At 42.9% G+C, this 19,048-nt stretch overlaps 1 protein-coding gene across 1 annotated transcript in view; it reads right to left on the minus strand.

The window, feature by feature from the left end:
• The window catches only part of LOC126154146 (cysteine-rich motor neuron 1 protein-like), a 116,218-nt gene that overhangs the window by 47,580 nt on the left and 49,590 nt on the right, over positions 1–19,048 (minus strand). Inside the window, exon 6 of the mRNA XM_049916117.1 lies at positions 16,549–16,735. Coding sequence (XP_049772074.1) covers positions 16,549–16,735 — 187 coding nt within the window. The remainder of the gene's footprint in view (positions 1–16,548; positions 16,736–19,048) is intronic.

Raw genomic sequence — 19,048 nt, forward strand, 5'->3', positions numbered from 1 at the left:
AGAAAACATTTCTGGAGAATATTGATGATTCTTTTTTAAATTAATAGATTTTTTGTATCCTGAGCCAGTCATTGCGACAATCATTTATTTTTCGATTCCTTCACATTTTTCATACAGTCATTTCGCCTTAACTTCCCTGCACTTCCTATTTTTTACATTCCTGAATGACATAGGAGACAATCTGAGTACCCGTCTTAGATTGTTTACAGATGATGCTGTCATTTACTGTCTTGTAAAGTCATCAGATGATCAAAACGACTTGCAAAATGATTTAGATAAGATATCTGTATGGTGCGAAAAGTGGTAATTGACCCTGAATAAAGAAAAGTGTGAAGTTATTCACATGAGTACTAAAAGAAATCAGCTAAATTTCGATTACGCGGTAAGTCACAGAAATCTGAACGCTGTAAATTCAACTAAATACTTAGGTATTACAATTACAAATAACCTAAATTGGAACGATCGCATAGATAATATTGTGGGTAGAGCAAACCAAAGACTGTGATTCATTGGCAGAACACTTAGAAGGTGCAACAGGTCTACTAAAGAGACTGCTTACACCACACTTGTCCGCCCTGTTCTGGAGTATTGCTGTGCAGTGTGGGATCCGCATCAGGTGGGACTGACGGATGACATCGAAAAAGTACAAAGAAGGGCAGCTCGTTTTGTATTATCGTGAAGTAGGGGAGATAGTGTCACAACATGATACGTGAATTGGATTGGCAATCATTAAAACAAAGGCGTTTTTCGTTGCGACGGGGTCTGATCATGAAATTTCAATCACTAGTTTTCTCCTCCGATTGCGAAAACATTCTGTTGCCACCCACCTACATTGGGAAAAATGATCATCACGATAAAATCAGAGAAATCAAGGCTCGGACAGAAAAATTTAAGTGCTCGTTTTTCCCGCGTGCCGTTCGAGAGTGGAACGGTAGAGAGACAGCTTGAAGGTGGGTCATTGAACCCTCTGCCAGGCACTTTATTGTGAATAGCAGAGTAATCACGTAGTTGTAGATGTAGATTAATTATTTCTGTATTCCTGTATTTCCCTCAAATTTTTTACTCCCTCCTTTCGTCGATCAACTGAAGCATTTCTTCTGTTACCCGTAGTTTTCTCGCAGTTATCTTCCTTGTACCAATATTTCTCAGTGATTGCCCTTGTCCATTCCTCTTCAACTGAACTACCTCTGAGCTATACGCAGTATCTACTGTATAGCTTCAGAGAACTTCAAGCGTATCTCTTCATTCTTTTGTACTTCCGAATCCCACTTCTTTGCGCATTGATTCTTCTCGGCTAGTCTCTTACACTTCAGCCTGCCCTTCATCATTACTAAAATGTGATCTGAGTCTATATCTGCTCCTGGGTACGCCTTACAATTCAATATCCGATTTAGGAATCTCTGCCTGATCATGATGTAATCTAAGTGAAATCTTCCTATACCTTCCGTCCTTTTCCGAATACATATCCTCTTCTGGGATCCTTGAACAGAGTATTTGGTATTACCAACTGAAATTTATTGCAGAATTCAATTTGTCTTTCTCTTCTCCCATTCCTACTACCAAGTCCATATTCTCCCGTAACCCTTTCTTTTACTCTTTTCCCAACAACCGCATTCCAGTATCTCACGAGTTTTAGATTTGCATCTCCCTTCGCGTACTAAATTACGCGTTCAGTATCCTCATAAACTTTCTTTATTTCTTCATCTTCTGCTTGCGACATCGGTATGTATATCTGAACTGTCGTTTTCGGTGTTTGATTGCTGTCGAATCTGATGAGAACAGCTCTATCACTGAACGGTCCACAGTAACTAGCGCTCTGCCCTACCTTCCTGTTTATAACGAATCCTATTCCCATTGTACCATTTTCTGCTGCAGTTGATATTACCGCACAGTCATCTGACCAGAAATCCTTGTCTTCTTTACATTTCACTTCACTGACGCCCACTATTTCTAGTTTGCACCTCAGCATTTCCTTTTTCAGATTTTATAGTTTCCCTACCGCATTTAAACTCCTGACATTCCACGCCCCGACTAGTACAACGTTATGCTTTCGTTGGGTATACAATCTATGTCTCATGGTCACGTCCTCCTTTGCGTTTCCATTGCCTACCGAAGGGATTTATAAGTGAGGGAAATGAATGAACGTTGTAGACCCCCGGTTAGTAGTTTTAGTAGGTTTCTGGCTTTGTGGTGGATGGTAAGGAGGGGTTCATTCCACCTTAGTTTTCCGTCGAGGGTTAGTCCTAAATACTGTACTGTGTTAGTCTGAGGGATGGATTGGTTGTACATGGAGAGCTGGAAATTTGCACGATGAAAACGCTGAATGGTGTGACCAAAGTGGTTGCTAGGATTTTCTATGGCTTTACTTAACGTTCCCTCGTATTACGTCATTCGAAAATTATGTCCAAGTGACTTTGGAAGGAGGCAAGAGAGACTTGAGTGCCTAGGTAGGCGGTGTCATCAGCATATTGCAACAGGTAGGTATTGGTGGTTTGGAAACGCTTGTTGTCGCTGTGTGGGCAGCTTTAACTGCTCCAGAGACCATGAGATCGCACCACATGATCTGACGTGGCGAAGACGACGACGACTACTACTACTACCGCGACTACTAATGCTAATAATGACACTCACTTTTATTTACAAACGAAATGGTGGATTGGGCATTTGAGCGTTGTTACCTGTAAAAATTAACTCGATGACCTTCTTCCAGAATCCTTAGATGACATCGTCATACTATGTGTCCTGGCTTGCAAGTATTCACCGAGGTACAAGCAAGAGCTGATAAGCGATCCTGGGATATACTCTTCCTTCATTTGTTAAGTTTTTCATGTAAGCTTTGCATTCTGAGACAGCACTGTTGCAAAACTCTGCAGCATTGGTTTTTTTTCTGGAGAATGTTGGAAAACAGTTTAATCTTCAAAAACTTACTTTGAAGAACAGACAGAAGAAAAACAAAGTTTAGGAGGCTATTTTTTAACTACAGACTTCTCTGGTAATCGTTGCACTAGGAGCTGGACTATTATTTTATTTAAAACCTCAAATAGTCCCGGATGGTTTTCGTAATTGGCAGATACTGTTATGTTCTGTTCTCATTTCACTGTTGGAAGGAATATGTTTACCAACAATACTATTGAGAATTGCTGTACGTTTGGAAGACTGATGGAAAAAAGGCAGGGATACCTTGAAGTGCGGAGAAAAAATTTCTTACTGGTATTAAACAAGAACAGCTCTGCTGCAAAACTAAATTCATTCAGCATGCAAACAATTAGTAAAAAGAGGTTGGAAAGTGGGGGGAGGGGGCAGTTCCATGGACCTTAGTTTGCAGACCATTTGATTCTCCATATTCACTGCACACGGGACAACTGACCTAAGAGAAATCTATAGAGGCGGCACCACGACTGCTGGCCTCCCCTGCCACTGTAGTGCATTAGGACAGCCTGTACGTCCTCAGGTGTTCCTCGTACTGACGTAAGGCTGACAAGCGTTTGCAGCCACCCTGGAATGGCATCTAGCCTCCTCGCCATATGCTGTCTGTAGCTCGCGGTCTAGTGGCTAGCGTTGCTACCTCTCGATCACGGGGCCCCGGGTTCGATTCCCTGGCCGGGATTGGGTGTGTCACCATCATTTCATCATCATCATCATAATCATTTGTGACACTGGCTAGATTGGATTTTGAAAAAAAATTGGACTGTGTAAAAGCTCGGACTTTGTACGGGCGCTGATAACCGCGCAGTTGAACGCCCTACAAACCAAACCAAACAATCGCCATATGCTTCGCGCCTTCGGCTGCCTTGAGGTTACGGTTGTTAAGCTTTCGCACTTTGACTTGCTCTGTAGTGCTGGTGGTTTAGAAGAAGTAACGCAAACTAATGGCTTTCGCTCTCGATGGCTAAATTGCATAAAGATTTAGTGTAAAAAACAATTATTGCTACTACTGCCACTATTACCAACACAGAAATATGAGGAGGCTCGGCCTCCCTTCCATCCTCCGATCAGCTGCCACTGGTATAAGATGACTGATTACTGAGTCAAACTTGTTACATTTTAAGTTTTGTTAAGTATATTATCTTTCCCTTTCCCATTGGCAAAGAGCCATCTGTCAATCTGGACACCAGACTGATATTTCTTCTACATCTGACTGAATAACGGTACAGTTTTTACCATCGGGTAACTAGGTAAATGCGTCACTTGGAAGTGTTAGCAGAACTGCAGCGCGTCGGCTACAGACAAAACATGGTGAAATGAGAAGTTGCGCAGCAGACATCTGCGAGGAAAGGGCGGGGGCAGAACGGCGACAAAGAGAGGGGTGACGGGTGCGCCGGGTTGGCGCGACGCAGTTGTGGCTGCCAGCGCAAGACGGCCAAGTCGACGGCGGAGTTGCGGCCCCGGCCTCAGCATCAGATATCTGCGGCGGAGGGGTCGCCCAGAACTTGCTTATGTTTCCTGTGCAGCCTGCGAACGGCCCGCCGCAAGTTAGGGGTCGCTCCCGAGTTACTGCGGCTTCTGTTCGTCGAAACACGATGGGCTCGCTATTTAGGCGAAAACTTCTGCACCGGAACGTCTCCGGGACGCTTGACTGCTTCGCTGTATCTACCGCCTTCCTGCCGAGGCATTCCCGGTTTCGGGGTTGAGCTTGACAGCTGGAAAATGACAGCGGATCTAAAATGTCGGTCAGAGTTCTTGTGGTATGACTGAATAAAGATTTTTTTCTGAGCAACCCTACATTTTATTTCCGTAGTTTCGTTCAGACGTTCGTAACTGGACATCGCGGATTGAGACGGATGGAAAACAATCTTTTGTTTCTAGAAAATAAATATTGCTTCTTAAACCCCATTATTCGTGGAAGAAACGCTTTAGAAACCACTTTCGTGCGGCAAACATAGAAACTTTATTTGGTTGTGCCCAGTTAATAATTGACAGCACTAACAAACCCATACAAAGAGTCGCTCATGAGCCCAATTAGATAGCTAAAGAACATGTCAGTCAAGATTCAACTAAGGACGGGAAAAACCGACCGGTTAAAACAAATACCGGTATTTTAGTTTTGAATAATCGGTATTCTTCAGTTTTCTTTCGCCTCGGTTATAACAGGTGTTGTTTATTTTTACTAATAACCATGTAAAAAACCGAAATATCAGTTAGCCATTGCAGCAGTGCGTAAATGTTTCGTTTTTAAATATACTCTTTTCACAAAGGAAGTAATTTTTATTCGTAAAATTTGCATTGGTTTGTAATATTACGTTATTATAGAAACGTCTCTGATCAGTGCGATTTTAATAAGAATGCCGACAGAAAAGAGCAACAAACATGGCATAAGAATCGGTACAGTATAGCTGAGACAATAACGTCCCTGTTTCATTGTCTCATGGCTGAAGGTACACTTGTACTTGTAGTGTGCAAGACTTTCGCTCGTGTGGTCTGTATGGTAGTTCCTCACGTCGTTGGACATCCATTGTACTGTAGAATGGAACCAACCCTACTCTGGAAATATTTTTACCAAATGACGTAGCAATGAAGTAGAATGGTACATATGCCTTAAGAGATTAAACATTTCCCTGTTACTTCTATGAAATAATAAAGTGGAAGGAAATTATGTTGACAGTAAAAATTAAAAACTTAAAAACAGTTCATTCATAGAACACAATAAAAACAGAAAGTAGCTCATCTGCTGCCTGTGTCTACATTCACTGAAGACCCCAAAAAAACTGGTACACCTGCCTAATATTGTGCAGGATCCGCGCGAGGACGTAGAAGTGCCGCAACACGACGTGGCATGGACTCGACTAATGTTCGAAGTAGTGCTGGAGGGAATTGACACTATGAATCCTACAGGACTCTCCACAAATCCGTAAGAGTACGTGGTGGTGGAGATCGTTTCTGAACAGCATGTTGCAAGGCATCCTAGATATGCTCAATAACGTTCATGTCTGGAGAATTTGGTGGCCAGCAGAAGTGTTTAAACTCAGAAGAGGGTTCCTGAGCCACTCTGCAGCAGTTCTGGATGTGTGCCGTCGGAATGCGCAATGGACATGAATGGACGCAGGTGATCAGACATGATGCTTATGTACGTGTCACCTGTCATCTGCCGTATCTAAATATATCTGGGGTCCAATATCACTCCAACTGCACACGCCCCACACCGTTACAGAGCCTCTACCAGCTTGAACAGTCTCCTGCTGACGTGCAGGATCCATGGATTCATGAGGTTGTCTCCATACTCCACACCCGTACATGTCCATCGCTCGATATAGTTTTATACGAGACTTGTCCGACCAGGCAACATGTTTCCAGTTATAAACAGTCCAAGGTCGGTGTTGACGGTCCCAGGCGAGGCGTAGCGCTTTGTGTCGTGCAGTCAGCAAGGGCACACGAGTGGGCTTTCGGCTCCGAAAGCCCATATCGATAATGTTTCGTTGAATGGTTCACATGCTGAAACATGTTGATGGCTCAGCATTGAAATCTGCAGCAATTTGTGGAAGTGTTGCACTTCTGACATGTTGAACGATCCTCCTCAATCGTTGTAGCCCCGTTCTTGCAGGATCTTTTCCCATCCGCAGCGATGTCGGAGATTTGATGTTTTAGCGGATCCCTGATATTCACGGCCCACCCGTCAAATGGCCGTACGAGAAAATCCTCACTTCATCAATACCTCGGAGGTGCTGTGTCCCATTACTCGTGCGCCTACTATGACACCAATCTAACAACTGAGTCTGACACTTTTTGCCTTGTTGCCGACCGCAGCGCCGTATTCTGCTTGTTTACATATCTCTGTAAATGAATACGCTTGCCCATACCAGTTTCTTCGGCGCTTCAGTGTGATATGTTTTTATCTGCTGTAGCCCGTGAAAATGAACTAATTAACACGAAACACAGAGCTCTTCAATCTCAAACTGGAAATTTGCGGTAAAGACTATGGAACCAAACTGCTGAGGTCATCGGTCCCAAGGCTTACTCACTACTTAATCTAACTTAAACTAACTTACGCTAAGGACAACACACACATCCATGCCTGAAGGAGGACTCGAACCTCCGACGGGGTGTTCAATCTCAGTTTCACTGATTATTCATAATGCCCATATAGTGGTATCATCCTAGATCACAACAAGTTTTTTGAGCGACTTTCAAAAAATTGGAATCAGTTGGAGAAAACTGGTGATTTTTTTGTTGTATTCATCCACTTATCACTTTACGAAGAAAGCAGAGTACGGTGGACAGACAAATTTTTCTTTTATTTGCCTATTTCATTTAATATTTTCATTCTGTGTATGTTGAAATTGAGAGAGTCAAAATTCTTCAGTATTTGTTCGATTTCTACGTTTATTACAGGAAACAGTAGGAATAAAAAAAAATCGAAAATCGGTTATTTCAGAAACTGGTTGTTTTGAGCGATTTTAATAGAAGTGCTTTAATTAAACAACTACTAAAGTATTTTTGTAGATACAGTTTTGAAAACTGGTATATGACTTCTCGGTTGTAAATAAAAACACACGTTCAAATTGATCGAGAGCAGCAATCAGTCTCCCTTTCTTTCCCATCAATTTGAAAGTCGTATCACAGTCGTTGAGTGCATTCCACATCCCTAGTGGCAAGTAATTTGATAAAAACACGCGTGTTTAAGTGGTTTTGGAAATTCAATCGCTAAGGGAGTGAAATAAGAAATAAAATGTTTTACGAAAATATTTCATTATTAAAGTTAAATCTATTAAATTTCAATTTGGTTTCACCGTTAGAAATAAAATATAAGCTTTTAACTGGTTTTGGAAATTCAACCCCTAAGCGGGTGAAATAAGGGGTGAAATGTTTTATAAATGTGTTCATTGTGAGGGAATTTTTAAAATTTAATCTTTGAAAATTGGTATTTGGCTTCTCGGTCAGAAATGAAAAAATTCGTGTTTCACCATTTCTGGAAATTCAACCACTAAGAGCGTAAAGTAGTAGGCGAAAGTTTTTTTGGAAACAAATCATTATTGAAGAACTACTAAAGCATTTTTAGAGCTACATTTATGAAAACTGTTATTTGACTTCTAGATTAAAATTTAAAAAAGTACGCCTCCAGTGTTTTCGGAAATTCAACCCCCTAAAAGAGTGAAATAGGGGATGAAAAGTTTTATGAAATTATTCATTACGAGAGCCTTTTCAAAGCTAAATCCACGAAAATTTGTATTTCGCATCTCTGTTAGAAATAAAAGTATATGTTTGTCACTGTTTTTGGAAATGCAACCCCAAAGGGGTGAAATAGGGAATGAAAATTATTAAGAAAATATTTCGTTGTATTAAAAAACAGCTAAATTAATGAAAATCGGTATTTCATCTTTCGGTTAAATATGTGTTAGGTGACGAATGTTTCTATTGAAGTATTATCACAACAACGCAAAAGACATTTAACGAAAACTTTGGACTCCAGGTGCCGGAATCGCTTTCTGGTCAGAAGTACATTCGGAAAAATCGTGCCTTAGAAGCCTTCATTAGGGTGAAAAGTTTAGATGTTGCAATTTATGAAGTGAATCAAACAAAGCTATTTGACGGTGACCATGACAAATTGACTTTGTCAGAATTGCCTAGAAGAAAAAGGCTCATTAACACATGTATTTTCCATTAGGCCTAATATATGTTTACAAATTTATTTTTGGTGTAATACTATGCAAACGCGAGCGAACCAGCGGGCGCTAAACTAGTCATTACTAAGTCGTTTGTAGAAAAATAGAGGAAAAGGAAACATCCGATAGGAACAGTAGCCGGCAGGTGTGGCCGAGTTAGGTTTAAGTAATTCTGAATTCTAGGGGACTGATGACCTTAGAAGTTGAGTCCCATAGTGCTCAGAGTCATTTGAACCATAGGAACACTAGCAGTGACGGAAAGTGCGTCAGGAGCACAATGTGGCAAGCACAGTGAAAGCAAGTTTTATAAAATTAAATATGTGTACCTAAAAAACTTCTCCTCCCGCCCCCTCCCCTTCCTATAGAGGAATCAGAAAACTTGTTGAAATGAAGAACGCCTTATATCCTGAATAACAGGTCTGATGAGGCAGATCTATCGATAGAATCTATAATTTGCAGCTTCCCAAAAGATCCCACAGGATTTGTGCTTTCAGTCGGTTAAAATTTTCTTGAAGTTCTTACCTCGACTAATAGTAATAAAATATCACATATTTTATGGTATCGTGTCTGATTATGTTTACAGCTCTTTCGCCTTGCTGTAGTAAAAAGAAGTCAAAATTTGTAATTCTTAGTTAGGAAGAAACAAAAACTTATTTTACGACTGAATCACGTTGATGTGATTGAGCTGTGACTAAAAACAAATAAAAAGTCCCCACAAGACAGTGTGAAGAGGATGGAACCGCATATTCCGGGGAATGTTTCAAAAACAGCACGCAGTGCATAAAGTCTTTATTTAGTGGAATATAGTAGGGAGGGGAAAGTGAAATATTTCACGCCTGAAACAAACGTGATATCACAGATTAGGGCACGACTAGGAATACAAAGATACCACGATACAGTGTAAAGAGAATGAAAGTGCAATTTCCGAAGAATGTTTCGAAAAAGTAGCATCAGACGCAGAAAAGTCGAAACAACAGCGAACGCGCTTTCTGGAACAAGCAAACGCAACAACAGTAAACTTGAACACCTCTGTGAGTAAAAATCTGCAAGTCGTGGTGACTCCGTGACGAACAAACATGTAATAGCTCTTTTAAATAACAAACGATGGAAATTTCTATCGTGTACCTGGCATGCAAGCTAGGCGTACCTATGCCGTCCGTTTCCTATAAAAATACTTTTCTACTTTGTCCTTGTCTAGACTCGAAATTGCGTATCAGTGACCCACGTAGATATGGGGTGAAGTACCGTTTAATTGTGTGTTCGCAACTTTCTGACTGAATAAGGCAGCACCAGTTGATGGTTCAAATGGCTCTGAGCACTATGGGACTTAACTTCTGAGGTCATCAGTTCCCTAGAACTTAGAACTACTTAAACCTAACTAACCGAAGGACATCACACACATCCATGCCCGAGGCAGGATTCGAACCTGCGACAATAACGGTCATGTGGTTCCAGACTGTAGCGCCTAGAACCGCTCGGCCACCCCGGCCGGCAGAACCAGTTGATGATCTCCTTTTATATACTTTGGAATACACAAACTCACAAACGTTATTTGAGGTCTGGTTACAAGAGGCATCCATAGTTGTTATTTAGACTGGTAGTTTTTTTCTCGGAACATAGTAAACAATATACAACATAAAGAAGGCGAAGGAATCCAATGCCCGCGTGTGCAAGGCAGCAATTTGTGATTTCCGCCATGGTTATGGAACTACGTTATTTCTCCAATGTTATCACGCAGTGGACCATAGTTCTTTTCAAATCCTGTGTTCAGCATAACTTTACTTCTGTGACCAGACGTCATTCCTGTAGCCGTTATGTCACAATTACTACTTAAGAGAAAGTGTTTGCGCCGTCCGCCTTCGTAGTGTGTATTGTCCTGGTTTGTTGTGTTGTATTTTTGACGCGGAGATGGTGCTTCACTGGAAACACGGGGAAAAGAAATCACGAATGAATGAAAAATGGATCACTAGAAAAAAACGTACCATTGTACTTGTTGTAATCAATCACAATAGGCGATTCGTAACTCCTCGCGGCCAGTGATAGGCGTACCACATCAAACGCTATCCGTGCTATTATTTGCTTACTATGTGTCAAGTATAGGAGGATTTGGTGTTGGTAGGCTGTACAGGAAGAAAAGTCTGAAGTCGAGAATAATTTGGTGACTTACAGTTCAACGTATAATTGTCATCGAGATCATTAGAGAACAGTCCTGGTTCAACGTTGTATCATTACACATTCTTACTAGACCTGAAACTTCTATATTTACATGGAAAACGTGGGCAAAACCGCTTAACTGATTAACAGCTGAGTGAGAATTGGGCCGTGATCGTACAGGAAGGAACCATTTGAAGATTGTTTTAATTGTTTACTGACACAGTAGAAAACATAAAGCACGAAAATTTGAAACCATCGCTCATGAGCAAAAGTTCATTGTCTTAAACATAGTGCCACCTCGCTAGGTGCGAGTTGAAGCGTCACTACGTCAAGTAAAGTAATTCAGTACAGTGGTCGACCGATGCAGATTTGTTTATGGCATACAACGAAACAGTTGACGGAAACTTGCTTTAATCCAAAAGAAATCCACGCATCTATCCAGACTATGTGATAAATCGCTCCAATCTGCTGACGCCCGCGGAGAGCTGTCAGTTCGCATCGATGTATCGATTATGCGCGGCGTAAATGGGCACTCGACGGCCTACCGCAGTCGGAGATTGCTGCGCCTCCGGCCCCCACCCCGTTTATCGACCTCGTTCGGCGCTCTGCAGTTCCTGTGCAAAATCGCTGGTGGGGCGCTTCTTCGCGAAACTGTGCCAGCTATCAAAACATTATTTTGCTCTTAAAAATGACAACATACCTGCATTCGACGTGCCGTGCAAGGGATGTACATGAACACAGCCACTATTGTGTATCTATAGGATACGGCTGTGGTCTAACATGCGGAGACAAATAACTCTTTCGCTGCATCTAATCAAGGAAAAAAGCTTATCAAACACGATTAGTTAGAAGTAGATCTGAGCTGATATAGAAAGTATCAGCTCATAAATACTCACTTCTGTTTTTTATCGAATTTGATTACGCCCGTCACCTGTTACGACTGCCATCATAACTAGTGAAGACTTGCGCCTTTATTTCTACAGTCTAAACTTAATTACAGTGATTAAACGAGCCATACCCATATTCTCTCACTCCGTATACATATTTTCTGTAAGCAGTGTGTATAGGATCAATGTATTTTTCTCGTTTCTGTATACTGTGTGTGTAACATTTGTTTTACGTCGGAATCTGCCCTTTGTTAAACCTATGTACGAGGGGCGTTTACTAAGTAATACAACACATTTTTTTCTGAAAGCTGGTTGGTTTTAGATGGTTCAGATGGCTCTGAGCACTATGGGACTTAACATCTGAGGTCATCAGTCCCCTAGAACTTAGAACTACTTAAACCTAACTAACCTAAAGACATCACACACATCCATGCCCGAGGCAGGATTCGAACCTGCGACCATAGTTGTAGCGCGGTTCCAGACTGTAGCGCCTAGAACCGCTCGGCCACACTGGCCAGCGGTTGGTTTTATTCAGGATTCCAATGCTCCATATTATTCCCCACTCTTGTAGCTTCAGCACCCTATTTTTCAACGTAAAATCCATTCAATGCTACGGCCTTACGCCATCTTACTGTAAGGGCATGTATGCCCGCATGGGACCACTTTTCTGGTCAACGTCGGAGCCAACCTCTTGCTCTCCCCGTCATCGACGTTTCCTGCGGAGTGTATGCTTCACAGGGCCAAGCAGATGGAAGACGGAAGGTGCGAGATCCGGGGTGGAGGTTGGATGAGGATGAACAGTCCAATGAAGTTTTGTGAGCTCCACTTGGGTGCGTGGACTTAAGTGAGGCATTGCTTTGTCATGGAGAAGGAGAAGTTCGTGCCGGCCGGGGTGGCCGAGCGGTTCTAGGCGCTACAGTCTTGAACCGCGCGACCGCTACGTCGCAGGTTCGAGTCCTGCCTCGAGCATGGATGTGTGTGATGTCCTTAGGTTAGTTAGATTTAAGTAGTTCTACGTTCTAGGGAACTGATGACCTCAGATGTTAAGTCCCATAGTGCTCAGAGCCATTTGAACCATTTTTTGAGAAGTTCGTTTGCATTTTTGTGGCGACGATCACGTTGAAGTCGTTTCTTCAGTTTGCTGGGGGTAACACAGTACACTTCTGTGTTGCTCCAAGAGAGCCGACTTCATACAGAACAACCCCTTCAGAACCCCAGAAGTCCGTCGTCATGACTTTACTGGCTGAGGGCGCGGCTTTGAACTTTTTCTCCGTAGGAGAGGTGGTATGGGGCACTCCATGAATTGCATTTTATTTCCGGTTCGAAGTGATGAACCCATGTTTCATCCTCTGTGGCGATGTTCGACAAAAAACTGTCTCAGTAAGCCTCGTAAAGCACAGGCGATTCCGCATAGGTGGTCCTTCGTTGCTCTTTATGGTCTTCTGTTAGGTGCGAGGAATCTAGCAGGCACGTGCCTTGAATACCTCAATTGGTGGACGTGCGTCAGCAATACCAACAGAGACGTCCAGCCGAGCAGCGAGATGTTTGATTGCGATCAGTCGATCATCTCGAATGGGAGTGCTCGCACGTTCCACCATTGGTGGAGTCACAGTTGTGTGCGGCTGGCAGCATGCGGGATATCGGACAGGTTTGTGCGACCTTTCTGCGATGGTGACAGACGCCACGCCCAACGACTTATCGTGCTTTTGTTCACTGCCAGGTCTCCATAGAAATTCTGCAAGCGCGTCTGAATATCTGCGATGCTCTGGTTTACCACCAGAAGAAACTCAATGACAGATCTCTGCTTGGAACGGATCCCTGTTACAGATGCCATTTTGAAGGCTAAGTATAGAGCCGTCGTCGGTCGGAACTTAGAGAAACTATAGGGGCTGAAGTGAGATTATTCCATAGTCTCCACAACAAATTTCACATTCTTTTCGACCGAAACTGGTCGAGAAAGAAATGCGTTGCATTGCTTATTGAACGTCCCTTGTAACTTCGTACTGAAACATACGAGGTGGAATGCAAAATTTTCGGGACTGGTGCTGCCATCTGTGAAGTAGGAATAGGGGCGAGAGCTGCATATCTGATGAGTCAGTGTGCGGAGTGGCATTCAGCTGGGAGGACGTGTTGCGTGACCACAGTGATTTCCGTAATACTCTGTGTTTGGTGTGTGGCGATTTTACGATGGAAGGCACGGCATGTTAAAGTGTGCACGGACCTTCATCAGACTGCATCTGATGATCCAACCTTCTTGTCGCGGGTTATCACTGGCGACGAGAGCTGGATTTACGGTTATGACCCAGGGACAAAGCAACAATCGTCCCAGTGGAAGAGCCCAGGTGAAGAGCAAAGGGAAGAGCATGACCATCGCTTTCTTTGATACCAAGGGAATTGTGCACAAAGAATTCGTCCCACCCCACCAAACAGTGAATTCCGCGTACTACTGTGACGTTTTGCGACGGCTCCATGAAAACGTGTGGCGACGACGGCTCGAACTTTGGGGTCAAGGGTACTGGCTGCTGCATCACGACAACGTGCCTTGTCACACGACCTTGCTCACCAGGACCTTTTTGGCAAAAAGCAACATGGCGGTTGTACCCCACCCACCGTACTCGCGAGATTTGGCACCTTGCGACTCTGCGCTATTCCCAAGTTGAGAGTCCGTCGGTTCGACACTCTAGAGAGTATTCAAGAAGGATCGCTGGCGGTGATGAACACCCTCAAAGAACAGGACTTCCAGAAAACGTTTGACCGGTGGCAGAAGCGCTGGGACCAGTGTGTACGTGCGGATGGGAACTACTTCGAGGGTGGTGGTGACTATTAGTCCAAAGGTAAGGTTTTCAATGATGGCAGCACCAGCCCCGAAAATTTTGGATAGCACCTCGTATGTATACTTCTGAGTTCTCAAAAGCAACTGTTGTATAACATTTACAATGTTGAGATGGCTGTATGGGTACCTTTCGAAAGCCAATAAATTATAAAAATGCTTCACTGTATTCAAGAAATGGTGTCGTGGAAGCCACCAAAAGCTTCGACAAGCAGTCCCCCGTGACTTTAAGATGGTCGCTTCACATGACGTTGGCCTAATTGTACATAAATTCTTTCGAAACATGAATAGTACATCAAGTTTTTGGACTTGTTGGAAAGTGTTAAATCTTGTATCATGTAACTCTTAGCTCTTAAATCGAGTGTTTGAGCAGAAGTTGTTATACAAAGGGCACAGATGGCTGCTAAGGAGCTTGGCTAGATACAGAGACTGGCCTGCTTACGGTAGAACTAGCAGCACACCCACTGCAGGGTTGGAGACCATGCTGGTAATGCCCCTATTACACCTTTAGGACGTCCAAAAACCGACACCAATATAAAAAATATGGTAAATATAGAAATGGTCGGGGAACCGCCACAATAACTTCCAGCTACTTCAATAAACCTGCCAGTGTTACAATTGGAAGCATGGTGCAGTGGAAGAACGAACGATTAAACACTGCAGAAGATATAGTCTCGTTTACAGCCTAGACTAGAAAGAGCAATCTCTCTAGGGAAGCTGGCTATGGTATTCCAGACGGAAATATCCACTGTCAGTGCACGCATGCTGGAGAATTTTTGTAGGTGCTATCATAGCTATATCAGACTGTAGCATCTACATGTGTCCAGAGAGCCAAGCGGCTCTGAAATCCCACGTCCCAAGCAACTAGATCATTAATCTCTGTAAAAGGCCACAAAGCTCTTGTGAGATAATTGGAAAGCAACAGGGTTAACCCGGTGTGGGTCCCGCAGGAATCAAGGGCGGTGAACACGCTGACAGGCTGGCCAGGACAGGAGTGGGGACTCCATTTGGACTCGAACCTGTCCAAACCATCACTATGGGAAGTTCTTTGATCCTGAACTTGAACAGGAAACAAGTTAAACTCGTGGTAGGACTAATGACAGCCGTGAGAAAATGATTCAAATGGCTCTGAGCACTATGGGACTTAACTTCTGAGGTCATCAGTCCCCTAGAATTTAGAACTACTTAAACCTAACTAACCTAAGGACATCACACACATCCATGCCCGAGGCAGGATTCGAACCTGCGACCGTAGCGGTCGCGCGGTTCCAGACTTTAGCGCCTAGAACCGCTCGGCCACTCCAGCCGGCCAGCCGTGAGAACCCACACACGATGGATATAGAGAAAGAAGCGCCTAAGTGAAGGCTGTGTGGTGAGGAATCTCAGGGGGTGAAACCGCAAAATATGCCCTGTTTCGTCGAGGAATTGAACGATCAATAGAACATTCCAACCGACGTTTGCAGAAACTTGGTGGCTATGTTGAAAATTACTGTCGTGTTCAGTATTTGTGTCAATGAGCATAGTGCAGCATTCAACAAAAGTTACTTGGCCTGCCGTGACTACGTGTACCTCGCTTTTTTATGACCCCCTCGTATATGCACTGATCTCCACGATATCACGGGTGGGTTTACATCTGCACCAAATTTCGTGGAAGACCTGCTCCTGTAGAGCGCGGCGGATGACTGTGATGAAGTAGAGGGCCCGGCACAGAAAGACAGCAGGAAACCAGACACTCCCACTGCAGCTCACCTCCTGGAGTGTGTGCCGTAAGCGCGGATCCGCGCGCAAGGCGCGGTCGTCGCCGGCTTTCATTAATCTCGCTCCCGCACCTGATGCTGACAGCGATTAATAGCCGCATAAGGCGCCCTGTTGCCGCTCGCCAGGCAAGCTGCGATCGAGTTTGCAACTCGACTTCGGTAATTGGCGCGCGCTCAGACGGTGGCTGGCTTGCGTGGGGAAGCTGCCGGCGTGCCGTCGAGTTTCAGCAATTACCGTAATTAACTCGGCCTGCAGGGAGCCCACACACCGCTCTTTGCCCATCTGTGGCTTGTAATGCGCCCGCGTATCACTCCTCCCTCACGATGCGCACAGATGTCCGGGAAATATCTGGGCCAGAGGTAGCTGTCTTCCGTCCGCTTATTCTCGTACCAAGAAGTAAGGTAGAGGAACCCGGATAATTTCCCCGGTGGAAGAAATGCTGTCAGAACGAACAGCCCCTTTAGTGGCCGTCCTGGTTGTTTAACCCTTCCAATACCAGTGGTTTCTGCCTGAAACCAGCATTTTATTAATTTTGCTTGAAGCACCAGTACTTTTTGCTCGAAACGGTTTATGCTATTGCAAGACAGAGACAGCTAGTGGTACATTAAGGTGCAATACTAATGTAGTGCGCTGTAGTAGTCGCTTGCAGCGTTCAAACTAACAGTAGGTGCGGAGATTGTGCTACGTGGTTGTAGGAGATTGTGACGTGTTTTTTTTTTTTACAGTCATCATATTGAGGAGACCATTGACAGCAAAAAGTGAATCGTTTATTTCCAAAGCAACACTTCTCCACTCCCAGAAAATGAAAAAAAATTCTGTAAATAATAATCTAGTTAGGAGAGCAATGGATTTTGTTTTGCTTTATCTACCGCTGAATGGAAATATTTTTATATCTCGTTCATAACTTGAGACTAATACAGTAGCCTACAGTTTTTTTAAGTGGTGGAGAAGTACTGTGCTGCTTCTGAAATAAATGGTAATAACTTAGAAAAAAGCAGTAATAGTCTGTAATGAATTTGGAAACTTTACTTCTTACCACAGAGAAGTTTCAAATTGAAAACAGATTATAGGATCCGTTCTTCCTATATTTCAGGGGTTCTTCGTAACAAAAAAATTACTATTGTTTATGGCTCATAAATTTTGACACAGAAAATGTTGAAACTTCCTGGCAGATATTCTGTTCAAATCATATCAGCGCACACTCCGCTGCAGAGTGAAAATCTCATTCTGGACAGAAAATGTTGTTCGAAATAAAAAGAAAATAGTTTTACGACACTTCTTTTACTATAAAGCCACACTGTTAGAAATTGAATGACAAAATACACACATCAAAAAACGTTTTGCATCACCCCAGTTCCCAGAACTCCTGAAGATTATTACGTGTAATATTTACATTGCTCGTTCTATCTGGTCTACTTTGTGGTTTCCTGTTTTCATGTGGCTGAAGAAAGTGGATATATTTGTTTCGCTATTTCTGGTGTGTTCTCGACAACTAATTCCGAAATTTCTTCCTGTTTGACTTACATAAACTTTATCGCAATCTTGATATTAGATTTTCTAAATTCCTGAGTTTGTGTGGACTGGGGAATTTTGTTTTCCCTGAGTCTACAACATTAACGATCGAAATATGAAAGTATAGGTGCCATAAACATACAAGAACGACGCCTGTAAGGTGCTTTGTGTTGTGGTCTTCAGTCCAAAGACTGGTTTGATGTAACTGTCCATACTACTCTATCCTGTGCAAGCTTCTTCATCCCCGACTAACTACAGCAACCTACATCCTTCTGAATCTGCTTGCTGTGTTCATCTATTAATCGCCCTCTACGATATTTACCTCCCACGCTTCCCTCCATTACCAAATTGGTGATCCCTTGATGCCTCAGAATGTGTTCTACCAACCGATCCCTTCTTTTAGTCACGTTCTGCCACAAATTTCTCTTCTCCCCAATTATATTTAGTACCTCCTCATTAGTTACGTGATCAACCCATCTAATCATTGGTATTCTTCTGTAGCACCACATTTTTGTATAAACTGTTAATCATCCAAGTTTCACTTCCATACGTGGCTACACTCCATACAAATACTTTCAGAAAGGAGTTCGTTATACTTAAATCTATACTTGATGCTAACAAATTTCCTTCTTCAGACACGTTTATCTTGCCATTGCCAGTCTACATTTTATATCCTCCCTACTTCGACCGTCGTTATTTATTTTGCTTCTCAAATAGGAAAACTCATCTCCTACTTTAAGTGTCTCATTTCCTAATTTAATTCCCTCAGCATCACCTGATTTAATTAGACTTCATTCCATTATCCTCGTTTTGCTTTTGTTGATGATCATTTTATGTCCTCATTTTAAGACACTGTCCATTCTGTTCAAATGCTCTTCTAAGCCGTTTGCTGTCTCTGACAGAATTACAATGTCTTCGCCAAACCTCAAAGTTTCTATTTCTCCCCCCTTGACTTTAATTCCTTTTCCAGATTTTTCTTTTGTTTCCTTTACTGCTTGCTCAACATAAAGATTGAATAACATCGAGGATATGCTACAACCCTGTCTCACTTCTTTCGCAAATTATTAGACAATGGCAGCATTAATCGATGTTTTTTGGAAGTTAAAAACATCTAGACGCAAGTACTACTGTATAATCACCCAATACTGTCAATTATAATACACTCCTGGAAATTGAAATAAGAACACCGTGAATTCATTGTCCCAGGAAGGGGAAACTTTATTGACACATTCCTGGGGTCATATACATCACATGATCACACTGACAGAACCACAGGCACATAGACACAGGCAACAGAGCATGCACAATGT

This window comes from Schistocerca cancellata, chromosome 2, assembly GCF_023864275.1.
Source record: "Schistocerca cancellata isolate TAMUIC-IGC-003103 chromosome 2, iqSchCanc2.1, whole genome shotgun sequence".
Taxonomy (NCBI): Eukaryota; Metazoa; Arthropoda; class Insecta; order Orthoptera; family Acrididae; genus Schistocerca; species Schistocerca cancellata.